General features: G+C 50.0%; 1 protein-coding gene across 1 annotated transcript in view; it reads right to left on the bottom strand.

The window, feature by feature from the left end:
• The window catches only part of VAV2 (vav guanine nucleotide exchange factor 2), a 122679-nt gene extending 102274 nt beyond the window's left edge, over window positions 1-20405 (bottom strand). Inside the window, exon 1 of the mRNA XM_005529215.3 lies at window positions 19800-20405. Coding sequence (XP_005529272.1) covers window positions 19800-20003 — 204 coding nt within the window. The 5' untranslated portion in view covers window positions 20004-20405. The remainder of the gene's footprint in view (window positions 1-19799) is intronic.
• Window positions 20406-22154: the final 1749 nt, after the last annotated feature.

Below are 22154 nucleotides of genomic sequence, written 5' to 3'. Positions count from 1 at the left end.
TTTTAAAGCAAGCTGCCCTGAAAAAATGGTTGAAGAGCCAAGCTCTGGAACTTTTGTGAACAGCAGGGTGGGATTGGAGGGTATCTGCCACAGGAGACTCCAGTGTCATTCATGCAAAATTGTCAAGACATGCAATTAAATAATAATCACTCATGCAAGCCAAATTAAAAATCTTTCTGTGTGAGTTATAGAGGAGTCCCAGATGAGTAGATTTTAATACCTTTGTGAAAGTGATACCTTTCACTGGTATCTGGACATGTTCAAGGCTATGTTGGACAGGGCTTGGAGCAACTTTGTCTAGAGGAAGGTGTCCCTGCCCATGGCTCAGATGAGCTTTATGGTCCCTTCCTTGAAATCTGTGGTTTTTTTGATCCCCAAACACCCCTGAGCTGTCATTAGACAGAGGAGCATCTTCATTTCACAGCACACAGCAGCCTCACTGCAGACTCTGCTTGCTTGAAACATCGCAAGAAATCTGATTTCAGAAATTTCTGATACCAGACCAACAGCATGCAACCTTCCAACATCCAAAAGACTTTTCTGGGAAGAGCTTGTACAGCTGCCATGGCATTATTCATCCATCGTGGGTAAAATGCAATTTTTCTGCGTGCAGTCACGCTGTGGGGTGACTCCTTTCCAATTAGCCTCATTTCCCTTTCACAAAGCCTCCAAAATTACAACTAAATGTGTTGTTTTCCTCAGTGCAAGAAGTGCCAGGGTACCTGCCAGGAGGCAGAACAAACAAACTCCTGCCACATTCATCCCACGGAGCCCAAGCTCATTACCCACAGGGAAATCACCACTGCAGAGCAAATGCTCAGCCAAGAAAAGCATTTATAACACCAAGTTTGTTGCAGATTTTACCTTTGAGATGGGTAACAGAGGAAATAAAAGCCTGGAAAAGCTGCAGATGTCTGTTGTGGTGAGATTTGCAGAGCCTTGTCCAGGGGACAAGAGCTGGAGGGGATCGTTCAGCTCCCAGATGACTGGAGCAGCAGAGGGGTTCTGCATGGCAGGAGATGGAAACAACCTGCTCCTGGTGACACCTCCTGGGCTGCTGCCACCCCCAGAGCCCTGCTGAAAACCAGGCCAGTGGGTTTGGAGAGAAACAGCCCCAAAATGTCACCCCAGGGGCCAGGATGGCATTTTTAGAAGCAGACAATGAATTCTCAGAACATTTCTCTTAATGGCACCAGGTAATGATGCTGAAAGACACCCCCAGCTCCTGCCTAGAGAAGGAATTAAAGCCAGAACACTTCTCACATTCTGGAGAACAGATGCAGCCCCATACAAGCTGCATTTTCACAAGATTGAACCCAAAATGTGCTTTTTAACAGGTCCCTGGGAGCTGGTGGCAGCACACCAGGGCTGTGAGCTGCCATCACCTCCTCAGGACAGAGGTGGGGCTGGCTCCAGCAGCTCAGCACCTTCTTCACCCCAAAAAGCAGCAGAAATGGACCAACCAACCTGGGCATTGCTCCTCCAACATGAGAAACTCTGCTGTACCACAGCACCTGCGAGCCTGGGGAGGGAGCAGCACGGCCCAGCAGCTCCTCCGAGCTTCCTGGGTGATGGGCAAGAGCTGAGCACGGAATCTCCAGCTCTCAGCAGCAGCAGGAGCTGAAGGAGAGGCTGGCACAGCTGGGGAGAGCAGCCTGGGGTGTCTGTGCCAGCATCTGGAGGCTGCCTGAGCCTGGGGGCTGCGGATGGACAGGTGGCCCTGAGGCCCTTGGGGTCACTCGGGGCTTCTTCATCTCCTCAGCTTTAAATAATGAATGGTTTTGTTGCATTTCAGTATTGGGAAGAAGGGAACAGGAAGGGCTTTTGGTATTGCCCACATTGGAAGTGAGGCTGGGATGAATCCCCTGCCCTGCACCAGGAATAGGAAATTCCTGCACCCCAGGAATAGGAAAATGTCAGGGTTTCAAATGATAAATCCACAGCTGGGTACTCAGAACTCCCCTGGCATCAGCAGAAGCCCCCCATGAGTCTCTACCAACTCCAGATAGCTTCAGAGCACATCCCAAAATCCTCCTTGTCCAAATGTATCAAGCCCAAATCCATCCCTGTATCCCAGGAAAGGAAAACCAACCCAACAACCACAGGCACAAACACCCATTTTTCATTCTACCTAAAGCCCTTGTGCTGCCCTGGGCAATTTGCATTCAGGGTATCAGTTCCTCTCCTTTCAGCACTGCAAGGAAATTAATTAACTGAAGAGTAACTGTAAGTATCACAAAGCTTGGGAGGCCGAGACAGGAAATCTGAAGATTAACCATCATATTTAATGTAGGCACGAGATAAAAATCAGAATGAACTTTGATCAGGGGGAGGATGAAGAGGCCACTGGCATTACTGTGATGTTGGTTGGTTGGGTTTTTTTTTTAAGATTAGAGGCTATATTTTATCTGTAAGATTTCAATTAAGCATTTTCAGCCCTCGCAGAGAAAAGGGAGAGGTTTAATTCCTTACTAGAGAGTCTCAAGCATCACTGCAATCACACTGGGACATCAGTGAAAAGCACAAGAGACATCACTCCTTGATCCTGGCACTGGGTTTGAAAGGAAACCCTAATTCTGGGAAGGATCCTCTGAGCCCCAGCAGAGTTCAGGGCTGTCCTAAATGAGCCCCATGAGTGGTTTTGCACATGGAGCCTCCCCCTGCCCGTGCCCAGCTCAATTATCCTGACCCACACCACAGGAAGAAAACAGGCAACAAAAAGGAAATCACTTCCCATTTCAGGTTATTTTTTGCAAGGGTGGAATTTAATCAGAGACTCCAGCCAGAACTGAGTCTGGTTCTGGGAAGTTTCCTAAAGCATCAAGAGATTTGTTACCACGATGAATTAAAGATCTTTCTGCAGTGAGCAGTGCTTAAATTTTGGCCTCAGACTCCAAACCTCCCTGTCCCTGACCTCCCCTGAATTAAAATAAGGGGAGCTTCATTTCTGACCCGATTTATTTCAATCTCTCCTTGAGGATGTGACTATTTTACCTTATCTGGAAGATTTTTTCACTCCCTTCCCAAGCTCCAGAGGTAAAATTTACTGCCACAGCAATGCAGAACAGTTCCTGCTCCGCATGATGAAAACAGGCTACAGAAAATTAATCTACTGGCTACTTAATTTGTAAAGCTGCTTAAAAAGGTCAGGTCCCCAGCTCATAAAAACCACCAGTGAGAACAGATCCCAGCGATTACGGGAAACAAGGCTGTGGATATTTATATAAATTAATGCTTGGGGAGGATAACAAGGTAACAGGACCCTCTAATTTAACACCCTCATCCCATTCCTGGCAGCTCCTAACACTTATTTACTACAGTAACACATCAGGGCTGTGCCCAAAGCTGGCACTTGATGCTAGAGGGGGTTAGAAATCCTCCCAAAATCTCCTGGATGCTTTGACTGAACAGTTTCCAGATCTGGCTTCATATTTCTGTACAGCAAGTCCTCTTTTCTGAGCCAGGCTAACAGGGGCTAAGCACACACAAGCAGAGAATTCTTTATTTTTTCTGTGCTAAAAATAAGCAGGACAAGAGAAGGAAGAACATTATTTTATGTTTTGTGAGGGGTGCTATATTTTGTAAAATAGGCTTTGGTAAATTATTTAATGTGAAGTTGTGTGTGGATTAATCACAAGCACCAACACTTGTGTAATTCTGCGCTGATTTACACTCAGTTAAGCAGGAAAACTCCACTGGAAAATCTCCCTGGGAGACAATAGGAAAATCCAGGTTGGGTCTCTGGGAGCCAACCCTGCTTCCCTCCATTTCTGCACTGATTTGGGTCCTGTCAAACCCAGCTATTTCCCCAGGACATCATTTCCTCTGCAACAAGCTGCTCCAGCACGAGGTGTCCCTGCCCAGGGCAGGGGATGGAGCTGGATGAGCATCCAGGCCCCTTCCAACCCAAACCAGTCTGGGATTCCACGGAACAGGATTTAATGAGGTATTTACCAGCCAGACAGGAGCAGCTCCAGCAGACAGTGCACAAGCAAAGCTGACTGTTAATTGGAATATCTCAAATAAACCCTGGTACCAGGGTAATTGCATTTGCAGAGCGTTAGGGAAGGTTGGGTTGCTTTTGCTGTGCCGGGCTAATTAATTTAGTACAATTTGAGGATGCGGATAAGGCCCCAGGGAGGTGTTGGGCTGGACTATTAATGCTGTATTTCAGCCAGAAGGGTGAAGAGGGGAACTGGCAGCAGCATCTGATTCCTTCTCAGCTGCTCCACTCCATCTCCTTCCAAAGCCACCCACTCTGCTGGAGTGGGCTGAGATCTGTCTGGACAGGAAAGGACAATATTTGGAGCTTAATGGGAGAGGATCAATAAGTCTAACCAGGCAGCAGCCCTAAAAAAGCTCACTGACCCACAAATTAAAGTGACTTCATTGACACAGTTAAGACAGTATCAACACCCAGTCAAACACACACTCTTCATTTCCCCCTTTTTTTTTTTTGCCACCATCCCTGCTTTAATTTCCTAAGTACCACCCAACTGAAGTTAATTTTTAGTACAGCTGCAAGTATGACTTCCTTCTGCTTTAAATAATCCATTCTCTTAGCAACTGCCTCCACCAACACACACACAGAGCCTAGAACTAGGGGAGGGATTTTTAAAGCACAGAACTGAGGTGTGAGAACAAGCACGAAGGTTTTTGTCAGACTTATGTACACTCAGCTCCGAGCAGGAGTTATTAAAAAGCCTGGCTTAGGAAGCATTTAAAAAGCCATCCAGCAAACATTAAGGCAGGTCTGGCTCCTGTGGAAATGGCTGTGGCATGCATTAGGCTGAGCTGTTAGGAATAAATTGTTCCTCTGCATAATGCAATGGAGACCACGCAAAGAGGGAAAATGAAGGCTCCACAGTATTTTACAGGGCTATAAACAGCCAGGGAAATAAAATATCTCTCCTAAGGTGTAGCTTGCAATGCAAAAAGCTCTTATTCAAAGCAGTGCTGCCTCCAGCTCTGTGGGGGAAAGGCTCTCCAGCTGCTGTGTGCCTCAGGGAGGGGAGCAAAAATAACATGTCATGTAAAGTCATTGTGAGCCGTCACTTCTGCTTACACTCACGGGGCAGAGGCTTTTCCTGGAGCACACTCCACCAGGAACAGCATTCCCTGGCCAGGGCCTGAGCAGGGACCAACATCTCTGTGATGGAGCTCTGGCAAAGGGGTCCCAACCCAGGAGAGGCGCGGGAGCCACGCACTGCACATTTCCCTTTGCTGGGGATGGTTGTTGGAACCTCCCAGGAACATGGAAAGCCTTTCCACCTCCACCTTTGGAACCTCTAGGCACAGGTAGAGCAGCTCAGGCCAGCCCCTGGTAGCTCTTCCCAGATCCCAAATCAGAGTGTGTTCTCTGGGCACAGCTGACCCCTCTGTGAGCCTGGCCCTGCACAGCCCGGGATGTGCTCACACTTCTGAGCCATCATTCCCCAGCTTGGCAGCAGTGGCCAAAGGGATTTAATGGAGGTTTTAGTCCTCCTTCACTCCCAAATATCTCCTTCCATCCCAGGAAACTTTCTTCACATTGCACTGGATAATCCAAGAAGCATCCAGTAAAAGTGATGCAATGATCTGAAATGCAGCCCCAGTTTTGGTTTCCAGCCATGTCAGCTCTTCCCTGGTATCGAGCTGTTGGTCTCACTCAGACACTCAACTTTTTGAACTTTTGTCCCTCCTCCAGCACATGGAACGAGCTCCCAGCTGCTCCGTGCCCAGCCAGACTCTGGTCAACCACAGCTCTGAATCCTCAGGGAAGAACTCCACAGTTACACAATCACCAGGATGGAATCCTCCTTCCCCACCTCCCCAGCCCACGCCAGGCAGATCCCACAGCCTGAGAGCAGCACCACTCCCATTCAGCCCCAGTTCCCAGGAAAGCAGGAGGGCTCCTGTGGGTCAGCATCCAGGCAGGAGGGACAGACACACAGCACCTGCTGCAAGGCTTTACCCTGGACCACTTCATTCCTCACCCAGCCCATTTCCTCCACAAGGAGCTCCAAGGTCCCACAGCAGCTCAGTGTGACCCCCCAGACCAGCCCCAGATCTGCTCCCAAACCCTTTGGAGGACTGGGAAATCCAGCTCAGCTCCCTTCCAGCAGCCAGAACCTCTCTTCATGAGAGGCCATGAGGTTTGGGAGTGCCCACGGGGGAGCCTGGGGAAGGGACAGCATCCACAGAATTCTGCGGAGGACACAGCAGTCCCATGGCTCTCCCAAGCTTCCTGGAGCTGGAAAAGGATCCATATCTTGAGCCTGGGACTCAGCACCATCCCAGGAGGAGGAGGAGGAGGAGAGGAAGAACTCACACTTCTGTCCCCTTCATGCAGCCCCACACACACAGGGACAGATATAACCCAGCAGTAACCCAGCAGCTGAGTCCCTTTTGACAAAAACAAATGTTTGATTACAAAATCCAGCCCAGTTGTCATTCCCCAAGCCCCAGCAAGGCAGAGGGACAACAAATCACTCTGCCCAATGGTTGTCCTCAGGCAGAATGAGATCTAGGTGCTCTGCATTCCCAGATTATCTGGATAACCTTTGCCCAGATCCAGGCCTCTGTTTGCAAAGGGCCTTGTACCAAATGGAGCTTGGACTGGGGAATCCATGAGTAATGCAGAAATCATCCAAAAAGTAATGCAAATAACACAAAGTAATGCAAATAGTAACATGTAAGTGGCTTTTTAGAGCATTCACATGCACTGCTAAGGGAGATTCCTACAGAAGCAGGGTGTGGAAGCAGCCCACAGCTGGCATTTCACCATTGCCTTAAACTCACAGAACTGTAAAAATCTAACAGTTGCTTGGGTTTTACTTTTCCCCCAGAAAAAGTTTTTTTTTTTCTCAAAGACAGCAGGAATACACCCAGGGACAGCACCCTGACCTCCATCATCCCCAGTCCTGGGATTCCAGGGAGCATGAGGATGTCAGAGCTGAGGAGAGCAGAGGCTGAAGATCCATTTCATTTGAACAGACACTGGAAATGTCAAGAGATGAAGAGACCCAAAGACCTGAGCCAGCTGCAGGTGGGATGAGCAGCCAGCGCCAGGAGGATTTTTGTCCAATTTTTGAGTAAAACCCTCGGTGGGTGGAGGGAGAAGCAGCTCCACATTGATCCTTCAGCGCTCAAAGCCTGGCTGCTGACGTGCCAAGGATAAACCCAAGCAGTTATTAAGGCACCTCAAGCACAGACAAGTTAAATATCTCTTTTTGTGTGCTGTGTGGGAGCAGCTCCTCCTGCCTCAGCAGCACCAGAGGCAGGTGATGACAGCTCTGCTCGGCTGAATAACGGGTTTCTGTGGATCCACAACACTCCTGGCTGTGTCACACGGGATCCTCACACCCTGACACTGTTATTAGAAGAGCTGTCTCTCAAAAAAATACTCTAACTCAGAAGGGAGGGGAAAAAAGAATACCAAAACAAGATTTGAGCAGTTCTACGTCTGCTCACAGAAACTCAGATTTTCCTGTGAAGAGACCCTGCAAATCCTGTGGCTACAGGGGGTTTTTCTTCCCTCTGCCCTGGCTCAGGGGGTTCAACATCCATGCACACACACCTCCCCATCTTTGGCAAGTTCCTCTCTGCCCCTCTGCATTTATGAGGCTGCTTTCCACCCCTTGAAGTTTTACTCTCACTCCTTTCATTCACATCCAGACAAATCAGGTGTTTAAGATCGTTTTTGTCCCCACATAAAACAGGTAATTCTGTGCACTCAGTTCTTGCCCAAAGCTGAATGTGGGTTGGCTTCAGTTTAATTTTTTTATTATTTTACAAGGAGGGGAATCCAGAATCTCACCAGTCATCATTCTGGGTCTGTAAATTTTAAAACCTGGGCATTTTAAATTTGCTTTCAAGTCTGCTGGGCTTCAGAGAGCACTTCAATCACGTTCTTCTGCACTTCCCCAAAGCAAGGAAAGCAGAGCCTGTTTGTCTGCCTTCCCTCAAGGAAAAATTAACCTGTCACATCACAGGAGCCCAGGAAAAACACCAGGGGAGGAAGAGGCATAGAAATATTGAAGCTCAGTGCTGGTGATGCAGAGCTGTGGGTCAGACACCTGCCCAGGATCCTGATCCCTGAGGCTGATGAAGGATGAAGGATGAAGGATGGAGAGGGACCAGCACAGGGAACAGCACATCATGGAAGTGCCAACACCAACCTGCAGCTCCTGGTGACCACAGCAAGAGCCAAAGTGCAAGAAAAAGAGACTTTGATGAGCACAATGTGCAGGGATGCCACCCACTGGATCAGGTCACCGAGACAGCAGAGTTATTCCCAGAGATGTTAAATATTCACATCACCCACCCAACCCAGGCAACAGGGCTCATCTGGCAGACTGAGCCTTCAAAAAGAACCTGAAGCCAGCAAAAACTACTCTTGGCTTTGGGTGAAATGACAAAACAAAGGATACTCGAGCCTCAAATCACATCAGAGTCCCACATCCCAGCCCTTTTCCCACTGCAAAGGAACAGATTTTGCCCACACTGCCAAAATTACCAGGAACTATGAAAACGCAATGAGGCTTCATCTTCCATCAATAAATTCATTTATTTTTCTATAGAGGCTCTCCCCCACCCTGGCAGCTGTATGCTAATTCCCCCTCAGCACTGCATTATTATCACTTGGAACAGATGTTGCAGCCACTCCAAAATCTGGAGGTTACAAAAACTATTAACCTACGCTGGGCTGAGCTTGGGAGGGGGTGATGAGGAGGGAACAGCTCAGCCCTGTCCTTCTGCCACTGGTCCCAGCCAGGCTTTGCTCTCCCTGCTCCAGCCCAGCATCCACAGCAATGATGGGATCCCAAACCAATCGACAAAAACAACCCCAAATCTTACAAAACAAATTCAAAGACATCAAGGGGGATGCTGTGATTTTCTTGTTCCGAAATCTCAGGGAAATCAGCTACAAGATCCCCCTGTGGGTTTTCAGCTGGGCAGGAATGTGGATACAATCAGTTATTTGGGGTTTTTTTTTTTTGGAGGTGTCTTTGATGGGGGGTGTGTGCAAACAAAGTCATTTCAACCCCAGATAAATCCAACTGTGAAAGGTTTAGCATTCCCCACGGAGCTGCTTTCTCCAGAGCAGCCTAGTGTGGCTCCTGGAGTAATTAATGCCAGAATCTATTTATGACCTTTGAATAAATTGTTCTTTTCTGAAGGGAAAGCTGTTAAACACGTTAGCAAATATAATTAAGAGGGAAGGGGGGGGGGGGGGATGACAAAAATCTGGAATTAAATCTCTCCTAATTAGAAATGCTTCTTGCAACAACCTGGCTAAAACCCCACTCTCAAGCAGATACTGTAGCTTCATTAAAGCCTCCTCATTACCCTCCCCGAGATAACCCAGCTGCCAATAGCAGGAAAATTGACTTCTAACCTGTGTCACCTCTAAGAAAATAAAAGTAGTTAGGTGTTGTCCTGGTGGGGAGAGCTTGGTGACGTGCACCTGAACACGCTGAGGGTGGAAAATGCAGCCAGGGAGAAGCAAAAGGTTTGTCTGGCCTCTCACCCTCTCACCCAAGGAACAGGTTTGGCTGCTCAGGGGATCTGACCGTGTTTTCTGCATCTCAGGTGAAGTTCTCACCAGCAAGACACTGATTGCATCACACTTCAAGTGGCCAAAGCTGCGGGGAGTAGCAGCAATTAAAGCAATTAAACCCCTTGGAAGCGTCCTCTCTCCATCAGTGTGAACATCCCAATCCCTGGAGAACCCAGAACTGATGGGTGAGGAAGGGTTAAAGCGAGGGGACAAATCTGTGATGCCACACAGGAGCCTGCCCTGTGACCTGGAAACCCACTCAGGGATGATTCACATCTGGCAAGATCCCAGGTTAAGCTTTTAATTATTTCAGTAAGCCCTTCAAAAACTCCACTTTTCTGTAGAAATATTTGTGCTCAAGCAATACCCACTCTTAAACCCCAGAGGGTTCCACAAACAAGAGCTGGGAGATGCTCAGTGCGTCCCAGGAAGGGGCAGGGACACCTCCCTGGGAACATCCACTCCCAGCACAGACCAGTCTGGACAGGTCAGCAAACCTCACCTTTCATGTCCTGCAGCTTCACCCTGAAGAATTCACCTTTTTGGAGGCAGCCCCACACCCCCAGCTTTCCTCCTGGGATGGTTCCTGCTGGGCTGGCTCTGTGCCCCCAACCCCTTTAGGATAAAAAGTTTTTAGGTCTATTTTGCAGCTTGAAAACTTCAAATATTTCCATGGGACACCCCTATCTCCCCAGGAGCAGCCACCCAGCCGGTCCTGAAAGCATCACCCAGAGCTGGAAGCTGCCACAGCACCACAATAACTCCCTGTCCCCAAAATCCTGAGCTCTGCCATCAGCTGGGCTCTGCCCAGCCAGCAGAACAAAGCCATTTCCACCCTGCAGATGGAGCATCCTCTGCCAGAGGGGCACCAAAGGGAGCCCCAGGGCCACTTCAGCCACCCAGGGCCAGTGGCCGAGCCCAGAGCCACACTGTGCTGAGCAGCTGCTGCTCCAGCAGAAACTCCCAGGAAACAGCCCCAGACCCTGCAGCAGCAGCAGGAAAATAAAGATATAGAAGTTGATCTATAAAAAGGGGAAAAAAAAAAATCATAAACTCTTCTGCTGGGTTTATTAGGAAATTTTCTGGTTTATTTTCTGTTTAAAGCCACAATTCTCCCACAGCTATGGGAGGAAATGTCTCTTTTTTTTTTCTTTTTTTTTTTTTTTTTTTTATTTTGTCTCCTCCCCTCTCCAAGGCTCACCAGTGATTTTCTTGGAAGATCACTCACATGAGAAAGTGCTTCCCATAAACACAAAGGGTCTCGATGTGCACACAAGCCTGTTCCAATGCTGTGCACATTTCCTGTCCGGGGGCCATGCCACTCAGCCTGGGATTTCCAGGCTTTAACACACTCCAGCTCTTAAAGAAATACAATTTTATTTACATTATATACTTCTGTATTTTACACATCTATCTCTACCCTATATTTTATATCTAAAACATATATATTTGTATTTATATGTACATTTATATGTACCTTTATATGGATATTTATATGTATATTTATATGTACCTTTATATGTATATTTATATGTATATGTATATTTATATTTATATGTATATGTATATTTATATTTACATTTGTTTTATATTTATATTTCTATTATATTTCTATTATATTTATATTCTTATTTATATTCATATTCATATTCATATTTATATTTATATTTATATTTATATTTATATTTATATTTATATTTATATTTATATTTATATTTATATTTATATTTATATTTATATTTATATTTACATTATCACAGATGTCTCTCACATTCTCATTGCTTCTGCCACAAAGCCCAACCTCTCAGGAGCAAGGCTCTTCTTTAGGAAAAACCTGATTCCTGCACGAACCTGAGTGCTCCATGAGAAACCCAAAGGAGCCAAACAGCTCATCCTGGGAAGCAAAACCAGGGAAAACATCTCCCTGTGGGGCAGGTGCTGGGCAGGGACACGGTGACAGGTCCTGCCATGGGGTTTTCCTGCAGGGATGCAGGAGCTGCCACAGCTTTGCCATGGGGCACAGGGAGTGCCCTGCTCCCAGCCTGGCTGTACATTTGTTTTCCAGGCACTGAGTGCCCCCGGGTTCCGTGGATTTCACAGATAATTCAGTGTTTGTGGTGCTGAACACAAATCACTCCTCCTGCTCCTCCCCCTCCCCACCACAAACCTCCTCTGTTCCCTCCTCGGCCCCCTTCAAATACCAGATGTTCCATTTAGCTGTAAACCACTATAAAACACAACAAAAGATATGAATGCTACAAAAGAGCCAATTTACTCCCCCCTCCATCAGTGTTAAGGCAAATGCTGGAAGAGAAAGAGCAAATTTCCTCTGTGGGAACCTTTTAACCTCCCCCTCTCCTCATTTACCAAATCCAGGTGGTTTGGGGGCCAAAGCAAGGCCCAGTGGGGGCAGGCACAGGCTCATGGTCCCTGGTGGAGCACCAAGGACAGCCCAGAGAGGCACAAACCCCTCCCAACCTCCCCACACATCCCAGCACACCCAAAGGCAGCTGGCAGCATCTCCCTGTGCCAAGCCAGCTCCAGCACCCGGAGCAGGGGCTGGGAGAGGACACTGTGTGACATGGGGGATGCTTCCCACGCCCAGCAAGCCTGGAAAATCCAATCCTGAGAAGCCCAGAGGCAGCACAGTGAATAAAATCTGATTTATTGGTGGGTCTGTACCACGGGCAATGCCACCGAGCCCGCTGACTGCGGAGTTCACGGGATCCACGAGGAACAAGCCAGGATGTGAGTCAGGCTGGTGGCTTTCCAAGGAGGCAGAGGAGGATCCTGCTGTCCAGACAGGGCAGGCCCATGGCTTACAAAACAGGAACAGATTCCACATTCCCTCCTCAGAGCAGGGACAAGGGGCAGGCACATCCTTTGTCCTGGGCCAGGAAGGGCTGGCAGCTCTGCCAGCAGGAGGAAACAACTGCCTGGGGACTCCACAAAAGGGATCCAAAAAGATCCAAAGAGGTGCCCAGAAATTTGCTCTGCAGGACCTGTGAGCCAAGGCTGGGAAAGGTGATGGCCAAACTCCTGCTCTGCAGCAACCTTCCTGAGGAAAAGTGATCTTGTTTCAGAGCCTCCACAGGGCAGCAAACTGATTCATCATAACTGCACCTGTTATTTTTACAGTCCCTTCTACAGTGGAGCCCTTGTGGCTTTGGGTAGAGCACAAACACCCTCTGAGACAGGAGGAGGGGACTCAGTCCAAACACCCATCACAGACATAAACCCTAAAAAAGCCTTTCAGGTTAGGGCATCTTAGCTAAACCTTAACACAGATTAGACTCCAGGGCTGGGCTAGTCCAGGATCCCAGACAAACACTCCCAGAAGCACAAAATGTGCAGGGAAAAATCACTTCATAGGGCTCAGCATCTGCAAAGTCACAAACCCCAGGTCTGAGACACCTGGAGAGCAGCACAGATTGGTTATAAACAAAATTCTGTACTCTGCTCACAACCTGCAGCAAGCAGGAAGGAGAACCCAGCCCTGCCTGTCCATCCCTGGACATCTGCGAGGCTCCAGAGGCTGCAGGGCAGAGAATGGTTGCACCAGAGTTGCAGCCCTGAGCTACAACCAAAGAAAACACAAAGCAGGGAGGAAAAGTCACTTTTATTAGAAACAGACTTTTCTTCAGGCGCTTTTTTTGAAGGGGAGATACAAAAGTAATTTCATCAACGCTGAGCTTGAAGTTGTCAAAGGCAGGCTGTGGTGGAGTTACCCTGAGAAGGAAGGTCCTTCCCCTCCTGTGAAAGGAGCATTGAGATTTAGAATCAGCAGGACACTTTTAGAACCAGCAGGTGAACCTGGGTGACACAGGGGTCACCTGAGCCCAAATTCCATCCCTGGAGCTGATCCTGACCCGAGAGAGCTGGGGGTGACACTGCAGGCTGGCAGCAGGGCCACGAGTCCCAGGGGTGTGAGGATGCTGCAGGGCCAGCTGGGCAGACAGATGGACATTGACAGGACAGGGTGACCCTGCTGGGCACAGAGCACACCCTGGGGTGGGAGCAGAGCTCTGAGAAGCTGCTGCTGGAGGAGCAGCCACAAGATTGTTTTAATATCACCAGGAGTCCAAAGGAGCAAACTGATGCTGAGAGTGGTGCGAGGAAGTAAAAATTTACTTAAAAAGTGTTGCACAGCTCAAAGAAGGTGGATCCATGCTTTAAAAATCAAAGCAGAGAGAGTCTTCGGTTCCCAGTGGTCAGTGCCACTGCATTTCCCAAGTTTGTTGCATTTCCCAGCCTCCACCACCCCCAAATCAATCCTCTCCAACCCAAAAAGGGCACCCCAGAGCCCTGCACCCACCCATTCACACTGCACCCTAAAGCAATGGGACCCTGATCCTCCCAGCACAGCTCTGGCCCAAAAAGCCCCAGCTTGGGATTTTTGTGATGAGCACATCTGATCCATTTCTCATCACAGCTTGAGGGAGTCAAGTGGAGAAGGGAAAACAGCTCCAGCGCTGGGAAAAGGCTTTGTCTCTTTAAGAAACAACAAAGAAACTGATCAAAAATTTGCCCTCGGGTCAGTCTGAAGCAACATTTCTGTCCCTGCCAAAAATCAGGTCCCTTCTGGCTCCAGATGAGCTGAAGGAAAAGGATCTGGGGCTCCCACACCCACAGGTTGGGGTGGTGGGTCCCATCCCACCAGGCTGAGGTGGGGATGCTCAGCCCTCCCACACAATCCACCCCAAATTCCCTAATTTCCCTAATTCCTCACCCAAGAGCCCTGCTCAGACCCAGACACAGCAGCTGAGCAGTGCCACTGCCAAAAATCCTCCCGTTCCTGTCTGGAGGGACCCAGCCCCGAGGCACCCCCTGCTCCTGGCAGAGCACCCCGATCACCACCGGGCAGGATGGACCAGCCAGGCATTTTTTCCAGCTCATCAACAAGCTGCTGGGAGAGCAGGCAGCTTCCAAGCCCAGTCCCAGCTTGAAAAATTACATTTCTTTTTATTTATTTATATTTTTTTTTTTTTTGGCTTTGTGTTTTTAAAGGCATCTATTGATTCATGTTGCTGGTAGGTGTTTAATGCAGGTATTCAGCTCTCATCAGTCATTCCACAGCATGGGGAAGAATGAAAAAAAGTTTTCACTGCTTTTCAGGCTGCTTGGCACAGCCCACAGCATCCATCCAACACTCTTCAGCTTCTCCTGGCCCAGCAGAATATTTATGAGCCTTCAGCTGCAGGTTCAGTTGGATCCTTCAACCTCAGGCAGCCACAGAGAGGGTCCCACCTCTGCTGACACAAGGTTTTAGGGCTCTGCTTGGCGTGCAGAGCGGGGCTGGGCAGGAAGAGTGGGAGCAGCTCCTGTTTTGCAGGGAGCTCACGAGCCTGGCAGGACACACAGAGCACCTTTCTTCCCTTTGAGAGGCTCAGCACATCCAAACGGGAAGTCAGTGAGACACAGTAAACAGGGATATGTAACAAGGCCATTTTTTACAGCCTTTTTGGAACAGAACTCAGTTTCAAAAAGCACAGAGTAAATAAAAAGCCAGAGGACCTGAGCAGGGCAAATCAGAGTGGCTACACAGACCTTGTTCAAAAAACCCACCCACCTAGGCAGCTCTGATAATACTGAATTATACTTAACTATCATGACATATGGAAGTAATTACAAGCACTGCAGCTATAAAGCCTTCAAGTGGCAAGTTAAAAACCCCAAAGCCTTGTGAATAATTCCCTGCACCAAATTGTCTAGGCCTGCCTCCATCTCCCCTGTACCTGGGGAAGGCTCCGAGCCAGCTGCTCCCAGTTGTCACAGCAAAGCAGCACCTACATCATCAATAAACAGGATTTGGATGGCAAATGAAGAAAAAACAACAGGATGGAGCCATCTGACAGCTCAGTCAAGTGTGGGGCATCGCAGCCATCAATCCTGGCAGTCAGGTTCACTTGTCTGCCTGGTTCCTTAATAAGAGCAGAGCAGAGCAGTGGGCAGCCCAGCCATCACTCCAATTACATTTGCTGCCTCTCATCAGCCTCCAGGGCCCAAATCAAACCTCCAGGCACTGCAGGGCAGGGTGGATTCCCTCTGGAGAGATGTCAATATGCTTCAAAATAAGAATCCTTAATGAGCTGGCCATTACTGCTAACTTCACGTCTGTGCATGCAGCAACACGTTCACTCTGTGGTTGCTTCATCTCCAGAGTCCAGGAGGTTCTGGAGCAGGGAAAATGAAGATAATGAAGATTTTTGGCAGTGTCCAGACTAGCCTTTGAGGAGGGGTGAGAGGCACCAATTTCCACCTCTCTTAATCCACAGAGATTGCAGCAGGTGCTCAGACAGCCAGGACAGAGCAGCGGGGCAGGATTTGGGATGGTTATTGCTTATTTCTCAATTGTTCTCCCTTGAATTAACCCATTTTCCTTCAGCTGCAGAGACTGGGAGCAGAAATACCCTTCAGAGCATCACCACGAAGCTGAGCTCAGCCACCAGAGGAGGGACAGTGCAAGGAACTCCCAGATCCCCCCGTTTTCCTGGATAATCCCTGATCAATCCCACACTTACAAAGGTGTCTGGTACAGCTGATGCAGCCCCCACGAGGTCTCTGCTCCTGAGAGGGAGCAGCCTTCCCCAGAAACCTCCAAACACATCCAAGGCCCTGTCAGGAAGGATTAATTTTATCTAAGACAAATGCAAAAAAAAAAAAAAAAAAAAATAAAACCTCACAAAACTCACAGCACCAAATATCAACTTCACCCAAACATGCAGGTGTTTTATTGCACTTATGTTTTTTTATGCTGAAACATGAGTGAAGAGTAATTTAATTTGTATTTGACCAGAGAGTTAACAAAATTACGATTCAAACCTGATTATTGATGAAAATGCAAAGTTTAAAGATCTCAATCTCACTCACAAGAGCAGCTGTAACACACAGTGACAGAGGACTGGAGGTAGGAAGGGGAATGGGGAGAACAGTGGGGTTCTGGGGATGGCTCAGGGAATGCAAACCAGAGGGCTCCTCCCCTGCTCCCATCTGCAAATTCAAATGTCCTTTACACCCCACTCTCCCAGCTGGCTGGAAAATCACCCTGAGTGACACCCCCAGAAATCCAATCACAGAAACAGACATCATGATCAATAAGCACCGAGGGCAATCACCCTCATGCCACTTCTCAGCCCTCCAGAAAAAGTCTCAGCAGCAAAAGCAATGAGCAGAAATGAAGTTTTACTCCAGGCTCATCAAAACTCACGTCCAGCAACTCTCAGAAGAGAGCTGGGATTCAAGATTGTTTTTCCTGTTTATTTTGTTGGCCACTCTGGAAGTTCTTTGGGTCATCCCATCCTCCCAGGCACCACCAAACACCAGATTTGGGTCTCTGGAACTGAACATGGAAACAAAGCAAAATTCAGACCCCAACCTAACAGGGTGATTTGCCTCATTTATTTAATTAAGCATCATGTATTAAACTACTGCTGCAAGGCCACTCTGGCCTCTCTGCTGAACAAACACAGGGAGGTTTTATGAGGTTGGGGGAGCTTTTAAGAGGACAGGGACACCATCTCTGCACAGCAGGAGCATCAGTCCCTGCAACCTCCCTGGGCTGCCAACGCTCCAACCTTGCAGCACACCTCCAACAGCTGCAAGGAAAAATAAATCAGCATGGAAAGGGATTAAAAAAATAAGACATGAGTGCCTGGATCTTAAAGTGCTTCTCTGCAGAGATGTGATTTCACCTCTGGCGTTTGAAATGCTGCTCACCTTGGGCAAAAATCTGTTCCTTATTACACACCTGCACAGCCCCACTTAATTCAGCAGGAAAGGTGGATGGCAGAGCGTTACTGGGTGTTTCAAGTCTAGCACAAGTGTCTTGTCCCCTGGCATTTCACCTGATTAATAACAACATGAGCTCTCCAGTGAGGCAGACAGCTGGCTAGCCAGTCCAGCCAGCCAGGCAAAATGTGAATTTATCATCAAAAACAACCTCTGAAGTTCCTTGTGCATCCCTGCCCCATGTCTGAGCACATCACAGCTGGCTGGCAAAGATGGATTCCTACATTATTCCTCTGAAATTTGGCCTAGAGACACTGAACTGCTCCCCCAGAGCCACAGCAGGGCTGGGGCATCCCAGGGGTGTTTGTCCCTTCTGTGGTTGGGCTCAGCTCCTTCCTCCCCATCACCTCCCCAGGCTGCCAGCACAGCAAAATTTGGGAAGAAGCCAAATTCCCAAACCCAGGAATGACCAAAAGAGCACATCAAATATGAAGGCTGGCTCCAGAGTGGTTTGGGTCCCATCCTGGCTGAGGCAGCGGCTGAGCCTCACCAGAGCATCCACTCCCATGCCAGGTGATGCTCTGCAGCTCCTGTGGGCTCAGCTCTGTGCTGGTCCCCCCTCTCCCCAGACCTGATTTTCAGAGAGTGCCACCAAACCCATGGCAATCAGTCCCCTCACACATCCCCTAAAGCCTGTGAAAGCAGCCAGGTGGGATAAGCAGAAAGCAATTTTATTAAAGACAGCAGGGCTGTAAACTCTCCTCTCTGACCAGCAAACAGCAGCAAGGACAGCAAGAGCCTCCTCTCTAAACCACCCTGGCATCCTCCCTGGATCACAGCTCCCAGAGAACCGGAGTTTAGGTTGGAAAAGCCCTCTAAGATCAAGTCCAACCAATAACCCAGTACTGCTAAATCTGCCACTAAACCACATCCCCAAGTGCCACATCTTTAATCCCATTCTGAGCTGCCCACAGGACAACTACAGCACCAAAATTAGCTTTGTAGGATTACAGAATTTCCTTAAAAAAAGCCAAAACCCAAATCCCAGTGTGCCATTCTCAGCACATTCTAGGAAAGCTCCAGCCCTCCTCATCCACAGCTCCTGCAAGGCAGTTTGTATTTGGAAACATCAACCTGAGCAGAAAACAGTTTGATCAGTTCACAGCCTGGAAAGCCAAGAGGAGATCTCACAGCATTATTCCAGCCTGGAAAGGGGCATCAGGACGTGTTGTTATTTACTCTGGGCTGGTTTCACCACAGGAATTCCCATCCTTGTGCTTTGCCAGGATCAAGGACATCCTCACAGCAAAGTGCCCTTTGCTCCCCGAAGAGGGGCTCCAAATTTGGGGGCTCCTGGCTGTCCTCAAGCACAGCAGCCACCCCAGCACACGCGGTTGTGTCCTGCTGGGTGAAGGGGACAAACAGCCGGGGAAAAAAATTGCCTTGGAAGGAAACTCCAGCGGAAAAAGGGAGAGGGATTCGCTCTCTCAGCACAGAAACAGAGCTCTTGTGGGCAGTGGGGGTTATTTATCCTTGAAGGCTTCAGCGGAGCTAAACGCAGAAAGTTTCCTTTTGATTCCACCACTAGAACCTGTTGTTCTAAAATAAAAGCCGGCGCTCTAAAATGAACTTGTCGACACAGGGGCTGCCGGCGGGCAGGGCACAAACCCCCATTTCGTTTGATTCTAATCGATTTCACTTCCCGATTCCCATGCAAATACCTACAGCTCAGCTTGCAAAAACACCAGCGGAGCACTTAGACCCAAAACAACCTGAGCTGATTTTACTTCTTTTTTTGTTTCTTTCTTTTTTTTTTTTTTTTTTTTTTGTTGTTCTTTTCCGTTTGTTTAAGCGTCCTTCCACCAAACCAACCAGGAACTGGAAACACTTCCAGGGATGGAGGCCTTTTAGAGTAGCCAAGTAGTAGATCCACAATGTCCCAGAGGACAAGGCAAGGGGAGCCGGCTGCAATTGGAGTCCCCGACCTGAGGCTCCCATCACCTCCCGCCCCGCAGATGCGGCACCGGGGCTCGGACACTGCCCTGGCCTCGCTCCCTGCCCGGCTGCTTTTGGGGCAGGCTCGCAGAGCACCGGAGGTTCGTGTGTTTTCATAAATTTATTCATTTATTTTGCTTTGAGTCTTCCCAGCCAAAGTTTCGTCCCGGCGCCCGCTCCTCCCGCACATCTCAGACGAAGCAGCGCCTCCATGAAAACCCCGAATAATCCCATCTCCTCCTCTTAGCCCTGTTATTTGCTTTTGTTTCGCCATGACTGTAAACACAAGGGGGATGTTTCCCTCCTTGCCGGGGTGTTCTCTCCCCGCCCCGGAGCCTTTCCCGTGAGGCTCCCCCGGCGCTGGACCGGCGAGAACCGGGGGGATAAAGGCAGGGAGGAGCTGCGGGGTGGGAGACAGACGGTCTCCATCTCACCCCATCCCATTCCCGCATCCCACCAACTTGTGCCAGAGCCACGGCCGCATCCAGGCGCTCCTGGGGGTTCCCCACCCCTCCATCCCTCGCTCCCGTCCTACCTGGGACATCTGCGGCCTGAAGTTGATGTCCTTGAGGTCGATGGAGCCGGGGGACAGGTTGTGGAGCAGCTGGCACAGCAGCACCCCGTCCCGCAGCGCCTGCGCCAGGTCGAAGACCACGGCCGAGGGCCAGACCACCCGGTGGTTCGGGGGCAAAACTTTGCAGTCGATCAGCCAGCGGCCGCACTGCCTCCACTCCTCCATGGCCGCGCTCTGCTCGCTGCCCCGGCCTTCCTCTTCCTCCTGCCGGCGCTCAGGGGCCGCGGGCAGCCCGAGGGGCCGCCGTGCTCTCCGCGCTGCCGCCCCGCTCCATCGCCGCCCCCGAGAGCATCGCTCCGCGCCGGGGCTGCGAGCGGGAGGAGGAGGAGGAAGAGGAGGAGGAGGAGGAAGGAGGGCGGCGCGGAGTTTTCCGGCGGAGGGCTGCCCCTGCCCCCGCCGCGGCCCCACCGCCTGGGCCGGGGTTAGGCGCGCCGCATCCTCCGGGAACAAAGCGACGGACAGACGGACGGACAGACGGACGGCGGGGCCGCCCCCCGCGCAATTCCGCCGCGGTGCCCTGTGGAAACTTGCAGCGCTGAGAGACCCCACCTGCCCGGCCGAGCCGGGGAGCCGCGGTGGGTGCGAGTTTTCTCCCCGCCCCGGGCAGCGGAGCAGCCCCCGGCCCGCCCCCGGCCCGCCCCGCTGCCCCTTTGTCTGCGGGAGCGGGGGCGGGGGGCGCTTTGCGACGCTCTGGCTCGGAGCCCGCTTCTTTTTCCTCAGTATTTTTTCCTTTTTCCCCAACATTTTTTTTTTTTCCTTTTCCCCCAGTATTTTTTTCCTCTCTCCAATTCCCCTTTTTTTTTATTTTTCCCGGTTTTATTTTTATTTTTTTCCTTCCTCCCCCCCGCCCCCTCCCTCCCTCCCTTGTCATATCCCTCGCTCCCTCCCTCCTCTGCCGCTCCTCTCCCTGTTCCGGGAAAGCCGCCCAGAGCCCCGCTGATGTTTCGCTGTCCCGGCTGGCACAGCGGGTGTCCTGGGCAGGGTCCCCGCGGTGTCCCCAGCCCCGGGGACAGCGGCAGGAGCGGTGCCGGGGCTCCTCCGCCTCCCCCGGCCGCGCACACACAGACCCCGCTTTGTCTGAGCGCTCGCTCCCACTCGGCATCCCGTGTTTGGGCTGCAAATACTGCAGCCGAGATGTTTAACCCAAACAAGCGATCGTGTTCCTTGACTTTCAAACGGGAGGACAACTCCTATAATTAATTACCAGTGTATTTATTAAAAACCTCGACTCTCAGGCATTAACTCCTTGGCAGCAAACTCTTGAAAAATCTCTAATTTTCACCGGTGGCTTCCTTCCAAATCAGCGCGGCTTAGAACAGCCTCTTTTTAAATCTGTTCCGAGTTTTCTTCCGAGATCCTCTCCCCAGAGTTTGCCCATTAATTTCCAGCCCGGCTTTCCAGATAGCCAAAAGCGGAAGCCGGGACTGGGACGAAGGGAAGCTATTAACCTGGATGTCAAACAAATGCAACACTAATCTCTTCCAAATGGAACCAAGCGGAGATAAAGGAGAAAGAGCAACTCTATAGCCATGATCCTTCATTTTCAATCTAGCCGGGAGGATCTGTGCGAAGAAAACAATTGTTTAATATTCCAAGGATAGTTTGTGGGGGGTTAAAAGAAGAAATGCTTTCATCCCGAGGTGCTGGGTGTCCGCAGCTCCCGGCTGTGCCCCCGGGCCAGGGCAGGGTACGAACGGTGCGATCCAAGAGGGAGCAGCATCCACACGCTCCGGTCTCACCATCAGGGCAGCTCAGCCCTGCCCTGGGAGGATTCACATCTCAGCCCACACTCCCCATACCCTGAGGAGCAGCTTTCTCAGAACGATTTTCTTGATCTTTTAGTTCTTCTCGAAGCGTTCCTGCCCTCCGACAGCACCCATGGGCAGGAATCACAAGGCTACTGAAAGCAGTGGAGTCGTGCCAGGGATAATTTTGGTTGACTCAGTACCAGCCTGCCCTGTGAGGTCAGGTCTGTAGGTAGATGACAACAGAGGAGTTTATTATATGTGCATAATTAAACCTGCGAGCCACAGCCGAGCTTTTTTACTGAGTAATAAAAAGCGTTCTTGGCCCCTGGACACTTGGGAACAATCCCTGCAGCTGCACAGCCCGGTCTGCGTGGGAGGTGTTGGAGCGAGTGCGCTCCTCGCCTCCCTCTGCAGCGAGCAGAGGGGATGATGGCAGAGGTGCTCCTGAGAGCAGGGGAAATAAAAACAACCAAAACCTGTGCAGCCAGCCTCGGCAAGAGCTTGAATCCAGCACATGCTGGCGAGCTGTGAGTTCCAGGTTGTACAAATTGTCCTGCAAGAGGATGGG

This window comes from Pseudopodoces humilis, chromosome 22 (assembly GCF_049639895.1).
Source record: "Pseudopodoces humilis isolate 2021_Gansu_Grassland_sample_001 chromosome 22, ASM4963989v1, whole genome shotgun sequence".
Classification (NCBI taxonomy): Eukaryota; Metazoa; Chordata; class Aves; order Passeriformes; family Paridae; genus Pseudopodoces; species Pseudopodoces humilis.
This window is presented reverse-complemented; position numbering and strand designations above follow the sequence as displayed.